The sequence below is a fragment of the Anomaloglossus baeobatrachus genome, chromosome 3 (genome assembly GCF_048569485.1).
Source record: "Anomaloglossus baeobatrachus isolate aAnoBae1 chromosome 3, aAnoBae1.hap1, whole genome shotgun sequence".
In the NCBI taxonomy this organism is placed as follows: domain Eukaryota; kingdom Metazoa; phylum Chordata; class Amphibia; order Anura; family Aromobatidae; genus Anomaloglossus; species Anomaloglossus baeobatrachus.
The window spans coordinates 84,515,049-84,528,094 of NC_134355.1; the positions used below are offsets into that span (position 1 = coordinate 84,515,049).

The 13,046-nt window shown below is 51.4% G+C and overlaps 1 protein-coding gene across 3 annotated transcripts in view; it reads right to left on the reverse strand.

The window, feature by feature from the left end:
- The window catches only part of NDUFAF5 (NADH:ubiquinone oxidoreductase complex assembly factor 5), a 79,493-nt gene that overhangs the window by 64,900 nt on the left and 1,547 nt on the right, over window positions 1-13,046 (reverse strand). Inside the window, exons 1-3 of one of the 3 annotated variants that reach the window (XM_075339284.1) lie at window positions 11,920-11,951; window positions 10,788-10,828; window positions 9,822-9,885 (exon numbers count right to left, since the gene is read on the reverse strand). Coding sequence is in view for 1 of the 3 variants with exons in the window: in XM_075339282.1 (XP_075195397.1) it covers window positions 9,822-9,885; window positions 10,788-10,828 (105 nt within the window). In the remaining 2 variants the exon portion in view is untranslated. Of the gene's footprint in view, window positions 1-9,821; window positions 9,886-10,787; window positions 10,829-11,462; window positions 11,509-11,919; window positions 11,952-13,046 lie in introns of those variants that run through there. The other 2 variants (XM_075339283.1, XM_075339282.1) reach the window with 2 other exon arrangements.

The window sequence follows — 13,046 nt, forward strand, 5'->3', positions numbered from 1 at the left end:
GACATCTAGGATGTGGGCTGCGGATACGGTGGACTAGGAGTCCCTTGTCCACTGAAGAATGTTGAGGCGCTAAGATTGCCAGGCGGCTGAGTGTCCCGCCCTGGAAGATGATGTAGGAAAACGCTGTCACGTTGTCCGACTGGACTCGAATGTGCCTAGCCGCCAACAGATGGTGAAGGCTTAGAGAGCTAGAAATACAGCTCTGATTTCTAGCCCAATGATGGAGATATACTGCTCCCAAGGCGGAAAGACCAGCACCCTGGTGAGGGTCACCCGGGACGGGGCCAGGAAGTCCCTGAGACAGAGTGGCCGAAACCACCACTGAAAACGAGCCCCTGGTCAGTGGCAAAGCCACCACCCCGTGGAAGGAGGGAGTTCGCGTGTGCAGCGGAAAACATCCAGTCTCAGAGGACGCAGGAGAAATTGGGCAAGGAATCACTTCCATTGACGCCACCGTCTGACCAGCACCTGGATTTGGTGTCTGATAGAACGACGTCGACCGCCAGCGGAGGGACTACTGATCGACTAAGAGCAGCTTTACAAGAGCCGACAGAGTCTCGAATTGCGTCCCTGAGAACCTCTGGTTCGAAGTCAGAGTGGACTTGAACAGAATGACAAGCCACCCGAATAGGTTAGATTGGCGAGAGTAAGCAAAGTACTCTGCTAAGAGTCTGCACTGGATGAAGCCCCGAGAAGAAGGCCGTCCAGGGCAAACGATCACTGCCAATCCCTAGGGGTGCAGGACCCTAATCACAGCAGCCCCAATGAGAATACTCGAGGGGCCGTGGCTAACCCCAAGGGAAGAGCCACGAATTGGACCACTCCGATGGCAAAACGTAGTCAACGCTGGTGTGAAACTGCGATTGACCCCTGCAGAAAAGCATGTGTGATGCCGATGGCTGCTAGGGAATCTCCTTGGGTTCTTGATTGATCCGGTGAAAAAAAACACACGGAACAAGACCGAGACTCCATGTGAACACGTCACACCTGACCATGCTTGAAAAGCTAAAGATCCAGGTCGGAAGGCACCGCCCTCTTCGGGTACTAGAAATAGATTTAAACAAAAATCTCAGAACCGTTCCCAGTCGGGAACCGGTACAATTCCTCCATTGGCCTGCAAGAAATGCCACGGCCTGTGAGAAGGCGGCGGCCTTGGAGCCGGGAGGGGGTGACAGAAAAAATCTGTTTGGCGGGTGGACAGAATTCCATCCTGTAGCCATGGGAGATATATCCCGCCCCCACTGAACGGAGACGTGTTAGAACCATACGTCGCCAAGTGGAGGGAGCCTGCCACCGACCAGGAGGAGGTTGGCGAGGCTAGATAGCTCGGAGGAAGCTGACTAAGTGGCAGCATCTCCTGCGGTCTTCTGAAGACGCAGCTTCAAGCCAATTGGTTCTATGAACCTAGGCCGAGCTAGAGGACGATCAGATGGAGGAACGGAAACCACCGAAACCTCAACTGATTCCTGCCCTGGACAGGATCCCTGGTTTAGGTTTGTGGCAAGGAAGAACTCTCCTCGCCAAGAGCTTCCTAAATTTCATCCAGTTGGTTCCGAAGAGACTGGTCCCACCAAAGGGGAGCCCAGCAAGGAACCTCTATAGAGGTATCTGCCTTCCATTTCCGAAGCCACAGGAGCCTGCGGATAGTGAGGAAGTAGCCAAGACCACCGCCGTGCGGTGTCCAGCATGGCAGACCTGGCAGAGGATGAGAAGACTGAAGTTTGGAAGTTCAGGCAACCGTCTTGGGCATAGCGTCCCTGTGAGGGAAAGCATCTCCTCTGAGGAGCCATCAGCCACTGACGTAACGGTCCAGGCTGAGCCACCTGAGGTGAATGAGCCCACCTTTTGACCACTATTGGTGGACAGGGGAAACACAGTCCTCAGAATCACGCTTCATGGGAAGCGACTGTCAGAGCGGACCCTGGGCTGGTCACAGGGCCTGAAAACTGGAGTGGTTAAGGAACACACATAGTGTTCCCCTAGATAAGGTAACTCCGGCGGATTGAGGTCCAGTACAAAATTAATGTACCGTGGGATCCTTATAGAGGTGCCGTCAGCCACTGATACAACTATCCGGGCTGAAAGTCTAGACACCGGAGTGGCCACCCCTGGCGAATGAGTTCACTCCTTGACCACCTCTGATGGGAGGGGGAGACAGGCAGCAGAACCCCGCTGTGGGATCTGCAGGACAGGCTGTGGGCTCGGACGCAGCGGGCTGAAAACTGGAGTGGTTAAGGAACACGCTCCTCGTCCTGTGAAAGGTATACTGATGCCTTTCTGCCAGCGGGGAATACTCCCCTGATACAGGCGGATGGAGGTCCAGTACAAGTATAATGGACGCAATCCAATCATTCGCATCCGCGTCACCTACGGACGGATCAAAGTACCTAAAGTAGCGTCCGAGCCCCTGGTAGAGACATCCTCCTCGCCCAGTGAGTCAGCTCGTAATCGGAGCTGCGGGACGGGGAGTACAGGGGACCCTACGTCTCCCTGTGAGGAGGACGGGGTCTGTGAGCTTTGCTGAGCGAGCAGAAAACGCCCTGAGAAGGGTGCTGCATGCTCAGCAGTGCAGGGACAGCCGACCCCTGGAAAAAAGATTCCCCCAGGGGTCAGCCACCGAAACCGGAGGAGCTGGAGGGACCATAAATGAGCCTCCAAGCTGAGGGGCCACAGTGGTTATGAGCTCGGTAGAGCCGTACGAGACTACCAAGCCTGCAGCCTCGCTCTGTGAGACATGCTGCAGAGGTGGGGGGCTCTGTCTAGAATGTTTAGAATACCCAAGAGAGGGGTTCAGCCCGGGGAGACTCCAGGCTGAGGTACCACCACAGAAGAACCATTACAGTGTGGGTCTGTGCTAGTTCAGACAATATGCCTACATGCAGAACATGTAGTGTACAGCCTTGGAGCTTTGCTCCTAGTGTGAGACATGCTGCTGAGGAGGAGGTTCTATAATAAAGAATTAACTCCTTCAGAATGCCCTGCTAGTGTATAAAAGTGCACAACCAGAGGTTGTGACTTATCAGGCCGCTATTATGAATGCCCCCCGGGTTCCAAGCCTGGACCCCCAGCCAGATATCCACTCCCTCTGCACTGCAGAGCAACCAGCGCCGACCAGCGTACTAAGAACGCTGAGAAAATGGCGCCCGAGTGAGGGGGGGGCGGGGGTTAACCCAGGAGCGGGAATCGGAGGGCTAAGGAGATGTACAGGGGAGGGAATCATCTCCTCAAAAAGGAGTGTCCTCCCCTGTGCAGAGCGGCCGGTGGGCGGCGCTGCAGTGTCCCCCTGCATGACTGACATGCAGGGGAACGAAACGAAACTAGGCCACGGCTGAAGCCGGGGCCTAGAGTTATACATGCGGCCGAAAATCAGGCATCATCGGCGCGGTACACAGTAAAAACCGTGGAACCGGCCGGAACACAGTGAAAAGCAGCATTATCAAAGAAAATCACTGTCCCCCCAATAAAGTGCCCCACATTGCAGAAGGACCCTCTGAATAACGTCTCTATACTTAGCTTTGAGACGCAGGGCCCAGTCCCTGGGTGGGGTGGGGGTCCAGTGCTCCGTCCAGCAGGGTCCTGCCAAAGGGCTGCGGATGGAGGCCGGTCTCCTGCAAGGCAGTGAGAACCGTGTGGGCTCTAACTTCAAGCCAGAGCCCCTAAGGGATGGTGAAGGAGCGCGGCATGAAGGGCTCTTGCCCTGAATCAACCTTAACAGCACCGCCGCCAGGGGGGTGTGAAGGGACATGCCGGGGGTCCAGTGGACCCGCTTTTCTTCCAAATCTTTTAGAAAAAATGAAAAATCAAAAAAGGATGCATGTGTGTGTGTGATCCTCCTGACACAAAGCATGAAACTGGCTAGGACTGGCTAGCAGGGGGTGTATATGCTAGGAGGGAGGAGCTACACGTTTGAGTGTAGTAGCTTTGTGTGTCCTCCGGAGGCAGTAGCTATACACCCATGGTCTGGGTCTCCCATAGGAACGATGAAGAAAACCTATTTCTTAACGGATAAATTCATCACCAGTGTGTGATCTGATGATGATGCCAACAATGTCAACATGGCTGTGCACCAAAATCAGACACTAGGGCCCATAATATTTAGACAGTTATGTTAATAAAAACAAACCAAAAACACTGTAGTCCACAAAAAAAAAAAAAAAGGCACAATAAGGCTGTATCTGACCAGCTAGAGAAATGTTATTGGCTAATAAAGGCCGCTTTACACGCTACGACATCGCTAGCAATTGCTAGCGATGTTGAGCGCGAAAGCACTCGCTCCCATCGTACATGCAATATCGTGTGATCGCTGCTGTAGTGAACATTATCGCTACGGCAGCATCACACGCACATACAGTTAGGTCCAGAAATATTTGGACAGTGACACAATTTTCGCGAGTTGGGCTCTGCATGCCACCACATTGGATTTGAAATGAAACCTCTACAACAGAATTCAAGTGCAGATTGTAACGTTTAATTTGAAGGTTTGAACAAAAATATCTGATAGAAATTGTAGGAATTGTACACATTTCTTTACAAACACTCCACATTTTAGGAGGTCAAAAGTAATTGGACAAATAAACCAAACCCAAACAAAATATTTTTATTTTCAATATTTTGTTGTGAATCCTTTGGAGGCAATCACTGCCTTAAGTCTGGAACCCATGGACATCACCAAATGCTGGGCTTCCTCCTTCTTAATGCTTTGCCAGGCCTTTACAGCCGCAGCCTTCAGGTCTTGCTTGTTTGTGGATCTTTCCGTCTTAAGTCTGGATTTGAGCAAGTGAAATGCATGCTCAATTGGGTTAAGATCTGGTGATTGACTTGGCCATTGCAGAATGTTCCACTTTTTTGCACTCATGAACTCCTGGGTAGCTTTGGCTGTATGCTTGGGGTCATTGTCCATCTGTACTATGAAGCGCCGTCCGATCAACTTTGCGGCATTTGGCTGAATCTGGGCTGAAAGTATATCCCTGTACACTTCAGAATTCATCCGGCTACTCTTGTCTGCTGTTATGTCATCAATAAACACAAGTGACCCAGTGCCATTGAAAGCCATGCATGCCCATGCCATCACGTTGCCTCCACCATGTTTTACAGAGGATGTGGTGTGCCTTGGATCATGTGCCGTTCCCTTTCTTCTCCAAACTTTTTTCTTCCCATCATTCTGGTACAGGTTGATCTTTGTCTCATCTGTCCATAGAATACTTTTCCAGAACTGAGCTGGCTTCATGAGGTGTTTTTCAGCAAATTTAACTCTGGCCTGTCTATTTTTGGAATTGATGAATGGTTTGCATCTAGATGTGAACCCTTTGTATTTACTTTCATGGAGTCTTCTCTTTACTGTTGACTTAGAGACAGATACACCTACTTCACTGAGAGTGTTCTGGACTTCAGTTGATGTTGTGAACGGGTTCTTCTTCACCAAAGAAAGTATGCGGCGATCATCCACCACTGTTGTCATCCGTGGACGCCCAGGCCTTTTTGAGTTCCCAAGCTCACCAGTCAATTCCTTTTTTCTCAGAATGTACCCGACTGTTGATTTTGCTACTCCAAGCATGTCTGCTATCTCTCTGATGGATTTTTTCTTTTTTTTCAGCCTCAGGATGTTCTGCTTCACCTCAATTGAGAGTTCCTTAGACCGCATGTTGTCTGGTCGCAGCAACAGCTTCCAAATGCAAAACCACACACCTGTAATCAACCCCAGACCTTTTAACTACTTAATTGATTACAGGTTAACGAGGGAGACGCCTTCAGAGTTAATTGCAGCCCTTAGAGTCCCTTGTCCAATTACTTTTGGTCCCTTGAAAAAGAGGAGGCTATGCATTACAGAGCTATGATTCCTAAACCCTTTCTCCGATTTGGATGTGAAAACTCTCATATTGCAGCTGGGAGTGTGCACTTTCAGCCCATATTATATATATAATTGTATTTCTGAACATGTTTTTGTAAACAGCTAAAATAACAAAACTTGTGTCACTGTCCAAATATTTCTGGACCTAACTGTACCTGCTCTGCAACGTTGCTGTGACCGGCGAACCGCCTCCTTTCTAAGGGGGCGGTTCGTTCGACGTCACAGCAGCGTCACTGAACCACCGCCCAATAGAAGCACAGGGGAAAAGATGAGCGGGACGTAACATCCCGCTCACCTCCGTCCTTCCTCATTGTGGCCAGCCGCAGGTAAGGTGAGGTTCCTCGTTCCTGCGGTGTCACACGTTGCGATGTGTGCTGCCGCAGCAACGAGAAACTACATCGTACACCGAGCAGCAGCGATATTCGAGAATAGGGGGGCATGTCACCGATGAGCGATTTTGACCGTTTTTGCGACAATTCAAAATCGCTCATAGGTGTCCCACGCAACGACATCGCTAAAGCGACCAGATGTGCGTCACAAATTCTGTGACCCCAACGAGAATGCTTGAGCAATGTCGCAGCGTGTAAGGCCACCTTTAAGCCAGCTTTACATGTTACGATTCTGCATATGATATCGTATGCGATGTGACACGCCCCCATCGTATGTGCGGCACGTTCAATTTTGTTGAATGTGCTGCGCAAACGATTAACCCCAGTCACATGTACTTACCCGTCCATACGACCTCGCTGTGGGCGGCGAACATCCACTTCCTGGAGTAGGAGGGACGTTCGGCGTCACATCGACGTCACGCGGCAGCCGGCCAATAGAAGCGGAGATGAGTGGGACGTAAACATCCCGCCCACCTCCTTCCTTCCGCATTGCGGCCGGGAGCCGCGGGACGCAGGTAAGATCTGTTCATCGTTCCCGGGGTGTCACACACTGCGATGTGTGCTACCCCGGGGTACGATGAACAATCTGACGTTCAATTCATGAGGAATGAACGACGTGCGTGCGATGAACGTTTTAACGTTCAATCGCACGTATCTGTCACACACTGCAATGTACCTTACGATGCCGGATGTGCGTCACTTACGACGTGACCTCGCCGATATATTGTAGTGTGTAAAGCGGGCTTTAGAGAGGAATTTATACCAAAGTTTTTATAAATCAATATAATAATAAAAAGAAAAAAAAAAAAAAAGTAATAAATAAATACCAGAAATCTATTCATAATACAAAAGGGGATTTGAAGCCAAATAAAGTGCAGTATGCATTGGTTTTGGTGCGGAAGGATTAGCTGCAGTGGTCACAGGAGCAGTCGTGGATGATAAAGACCGTGGTGGCGATGAGCAGTGGTGGTTTTATTAGGTAAACAAAGAAACTTTCATTATCATATGCAGTTTTCCCACACCAGGCTTGGTTTTTTGTTTTTTTTTTATTATTTTTATTACATTTTTTTTTTAAATATTTAACATATCACAAATCACACATCATCATCTACACATAAATAACTAAAACAAACAAATATTTTCTAAATAAGAAAATTAGGGAGGATTTCTATTGTATAGATTTAAATATGGTCCAGAATTACGCTTTAATTATTTAGGATATAACAGGTAATTCTGGGCCAGGCTCGCTTTTGAACAGGTCATCATTCCCAGATTTAGGCAAATACATTTTATTTTACCTATTTTCTAATGTAATTTTAGGATCAATTCCTTTGGCTTTTCAGTATCTCTGCTTCCTGTCATATAATATGAACATTCAGTGTATACTTCCTGTGGATAAAAATCTGTCCTGACCATATAATGGATAAACTGGAATAGAGTACAGATGTTAAAGGGAATATCTCACCAGGTTTTTGCCATCTAATTGAAGTGCAGCATAGTGTAGGGGCAGAGATGCTGATTCCAGCGGTGTCACTTACTGGGCTGCTTAGTGTAGTTTTGTTAAAATAACCATTTAATCAGCAGTAGATTATCATTACAGTACTACTTGGCATTCTGTCAGGTAGTCCAGCATATTCATGAGCTCTGTATAACTGCTAGATTTGCAGCAGAGAAAACATTGGTTTTATCAAAATGACAGCAAACAGCTCAATAAATGACACATTGCTGGAATCAGGGTCTCGGTCTCTACATTATACTGCTCGTAGATGGGGGAGCAAAAACCTGGTGACAGATGCCCTTTAAAAAAAAAGAAGCAACTGATACAAAAACCTATAGTGAACAATGATGTATCTCATGTTCTTTAAAGATGACAGCGCATGCAGGCAAAAGGAGGGGGCGACCAAGAGCACGCAGGCAAAAGGAGGGGGCGACCAAGAGCACGCAGGCAAAAGGAGGGGGCGACCAAGAGCACGCAGGCAAAAGGAGGGGGCGACCAAGAGCACGCAGGCAAAAGGAGGGGGCGACCAAGAGCACGCAGACAAAAGGAGGGGGCGACCAAGAGCACGCAGGCAAAAGGAGGGGGCGACCAAGAGCACGCAGGCAAAAGGAGGGGGCGACCAAGAGCACGCAGGCAAAAGGAGGGGGCGACCAAGAGCACGCAGGCAAAAGGAGGGGGCGACCAAGAGCACGCAGGCAAAAGGAGGGGGCGACAAAGAGCACGCAGGCAAAAGGAGGGGGCGACCAAGAGCACGCAGGCAAAAGGAGGGGGCGACCAAGAGCACGCAGGCAAAAGGAGGGGGCGACCAAGAGCACGCAGGCAAAAGGAGGGGGCGACCAAGAGCACGCAGGCAAAAGGAGGGGGCGACCAAGAGCACGCAGGCAAAAGGAGGGGGCGACCAAGAGCACGCAGGCAAAAGGAGGGGGCGACCAAGAGCACGCAGGCAAAAGGAGGGGGCGACCAAGAGCACGCAGGCAAAAGGAGGGGGCGACCAAGAGCACGCAGGCAAAAGGAGGGGGCGACCAAGAGCACGCAGGCAAAAGGAGGGGGCGACCAAGAGCACGCAGGCAAAAGGAGGGGGCGACCAAGAGCACGCAGGCAAAAGGAGGGGGCGACCAAGAGCACGCAGGCAAAAGGAGGGGGCGACAAAGAGCACGCAGGCAAAAGGAGGGGGCGACCAAGAGCACGCAGGCAAAAGGAGGGGGCGACAAAGAGCACGCAGGCAAAAGGAGGGGGCGACAAAGAGCACGCAGGCAAAAGGAGGGGGCGACAAAGAGCACGCAGGCAAAAGGAGGGGGCGACAAAGAGCACGCAGGCAAAAGGAGGGGGCGACCAAGAGCACGCAGGCAAAAGGAGGGGGCGACCAAGAGCACGCAGGCAAAAGGAGGGGGCGACCAAGAGCACGCAGGCAAAAGGAGGGGGCGACCAAGAGCACGCAGGCAAAAGGAGGGGGCGACCAAGAGCACGCAGGCAAAAGGAGGGGGCGACCAAGAGCACGCAGGCAAAAGGAGGGGGCGACCAAGAGCACGCAGGCAAAAGGAGGGGGCGACCAAGAGCACGCAGGCAAAAGGAGGGGGCGACCAAGAGCACGCAGGCAAAAGGAGGGGGCGACCAAGTGCACGCAGGCAAAAGGAGAGCGACAAAGAGCACGCAGGCAAAAGGAGGGAGACAAAGCACGCAGGCAAAAGGAGAACGATAAAGCACGCAGGCAAAAGAGCGAAAAGAATGTGAGCAAGCAAAAGAGCGACAGAACATGTGCGCATACAGTAGTGAAACAGAGAAACTGACTGCTGAGGCTTCTAGTACAGGAGGAAGAAAAGCTGCTATAAAACGTAGAATACAAATCAAAATGGGCAGAAATCATGTTATTCCTCGCATACAGGTGATTCTACAAAGTCACTGAAAATACAGTTATAATTTTAAACCATTTTTTCTGCACAGATCAATTTCCTTTTTTATTTCAGCATGTGGATGAAAACAATACATAAGAAAAAAAAAAGTATAAAACAGATTTCCTTCCATCCGGCTACATGTTTTGTGTTAGTATATTATATCTGTGACAGAAGCCCCGTGCCCCGAGCCTCACCTTTGTTAGATGCTGGGATATATAACCTCTTCCACATCCAATATCTAAAGCAAAGGGAAACGTCCTGCAAGAGAAAGATGTGTTTTATCATAGAATCCAACAGATAACGTAACGAGGATGACAACAAGACATAATGCCCGACACATGTGTGGGATAGTGGAAAATATTAAGAAAAGTAAAAATACAATAGCAGGGGAACTTTCCTATACACCAGTATTTTGGTAGTTTTCAAACAAATGGGCCTAATTAGTGTAGGAATATTTTCACTGACTTTTTAAAGTGGAAAATGAGCAGCAAGAGACTCAAAAAAAACCTGTGCCTGACTCACCCTCTCTGGGTCCTGCACCAAGTCTTTACCGCTGCCCCAGAATCTGTAATTGGCTGCAGCGGTCACGTCACTACCCAATCATCAAGCTCAGCATCTTTGAGCGGCTTTGTGGTATCTACTTGGGTAGAGACGATGACCTCACCGATTGGCTGCAGCGCTATCGCTGTGATTGTGCTGCAGCCAATAACAAACACCGGAAGCAGCGGCGGAGACTCAGTGCAGGAAATGAGGAGGGACCGGGGGTTCCTGAAGCCATAAAATCCCACCTGTAGCATCTCCTGGGGCATTTACAGATTGTGTCCATTGGATGCGATGGGCACATAGGTGACGGGGATCTCAGAAATGTATAAAGATCTGCTCGTTATAAAGACAACTGTCCGACTTCCACCTTTTTCTCCCATCCTCAACACCTTTTGATGTGTGGAGCTTAATGAATGAGGCCGGAAACCTTGCGGTGCGGCAGAACGACTATGATTTAAAGCAGAAGTTACATTAGAAGTAAAAGCAGCAGCAGCTTTGTATATTTCAGATGAAGCACAGGCGGCCCCATCTCACTGCACGGGAAAATGGAAAACATACATGTTCTACCTATAGGGCAAATGTGTCAACAAGAAGCGCAGGCAAAGAGCCGGACTCACCTGGCCACATCAAACACCCGATCCGCAACCCTGTCCGCAATCTGCAATCCAACAATGGGGAAAAAATGAATCCAAGTGATACCCCCAAACCCACATCTCAGTATAGAGGCCTCTATAGACATGTGAGGGCACCCCAGTCTGCCCGGGACCTCGCCTATAACAGTACGACATCTGCATTACATATATACGGCCATGCACGCTGCGATCTCCGGCTGTATATTACAGTTTTCTCTTAGACGCACGGTTTTCGGTATAACTCTATGGAATTACACTGTATATGGAGATACGAGACCGGCGACAGCGTCCCACACAGATCTGCATATAGAGGGTCAGCAGCGAAACTGGTCACGAAGAGGTGACATTTATATTACATACATAATAAGCACAGTCCCACTGATGTAACCTTAGGAGACTGAAAGCCACCACCGGGAGCTCAACTCCAACTGTGCCCGGCAAATCTGCACTGTGACCTGGGACACAAAATGTGGACGTCTTCTTGGAGATACTCATACTGGGGGGGGAATAACCTCTTCTTGCAGGTACTCATACTGGGGGGCACTGACTCTTCCCATACTGAGGGGCACTGACCTCTTCCCATACTGAGAGGCACTGACCTCTTCCAGCAGGTACTCATACTGGGGGGCACTGACTCTTCTCATACTGGGGGGCACTGACCTCTTCCCGCAGGTACTCGTACTGGGGGGCACTGACCTCTTCCCGCAGGTACTCGTACTGGGGGGCACTGACCTCTTCCCGCAGGTACTCGTACTGGGGGGCACTGACCTCTTCCCGCAGGTACTCGTACTGGGGGGCACTGACCTCTTCCCGCAGGTACTCGTACTGGGGGGCACTGACCTCTTCCCGCAGGTGCTCGTACTGGGGGGCACTGACCTCTTCCCGCAGGTGCTCGTACTGGGGGGCACTGACCTCTTCCCGCAGGTACTCCTACTGGGGGGCACTGACCTCTTCCCGCAGGTACTCCTACTGGGGGGCACTGACCTCTTCCCGCAGGTACTCGTACTGGGGGCCACTGACTCTTCTCATACTGGGGAGCACTGACCTCTTCCCGCAGGTACTCGTATTGGGGGGCACTGACCTCTTCCCGCAGGTACTCGTATTGGGGGGCACTGACCTCTTCCCGCAGGTACTCATACTGGGGGGCACTGACCTCTTCCCGCAGGTACTCGTACTGGGGGCCACTGACCTCTTCCCGCAGGTACTCGTACTGGGGGGCACTGACCTCTTCCCGCAGGTACTCGTACTGGGGGGCACTGACCTCTTCCCGCAGGTACTCGTACTGGGGGGCACTGACCTCTTCCCGCAGGTACTCGTACTGGGGGCCACTGACCTCTTCCCGCAGGTACTCGTACTGGGGGCCACTGACTCTTCTCATACTGGGGAGCACTGACCTCTTCCCGCAGGTACTCGTATTGGGGGGCACTGACCTCTTCCCGCAGGTACTCATACTGGGGGGCACTGACCTCTTCCCGCAGGTACTCGTACTGGGGGCCACTGACCTCTTCCCGCAGGTACTCGTACTGGGGGGCACTGACCTCTTCCCGCAGGTACTCGTACTGGGGGGCACTGACCTCTTCCCGCAGGTACTCGTACTGGGGGGCACTGACCTCTTCCCGCAGGTACTCGTACTGGGGGGCACTGACCTCTTCCCGCAGGTACTCGTACTGGGGGGCACTGACCTCTTCCCGCAGGTACTCGTACTGGGGGGCACTGACCTCTTCCCGCAGGTACTCGTATTGGGGGGCACTGACCTCTTCCCGCAGGTACTCATACTGGGGGGCACTGACCTCTTCCCGCAGGTACTCGTACTGGGGGCCACTGACCTCTTCCCGCAGGTACTCGTACTGGGGGGCACTGACCTCTTCCCGCAGGTACTCGTACTGGGGGGCACTGACCTCTTCCCGCAGGTACTCGTACTGGGGGGCACTGACCTCTTCCCGCAGGTACTCGTACTGGGGGCCACTGACCTCTTCCCGCAGGTACTCGTACTGGGGGCCACTGACTCTTCTCATACTGGGGAGCACTGACCTCTTCCCGCAGGTACTCGTATTGGGGGGCACTGACCTCTTCCCGCAGGTACTCATACTGGGGGGCACTGACCTCTTCCCGCAGGTACTCGTACTGGGGGCCACTGACCTCTTCCCGCAGGTACTCGTACTGGGGGGCACTGACCTCTTCCCGCAGGTACTCGTACTGGGGGGCACTGACCTCTTCCCGCAGGTACTCGTACTGGGGGGCACT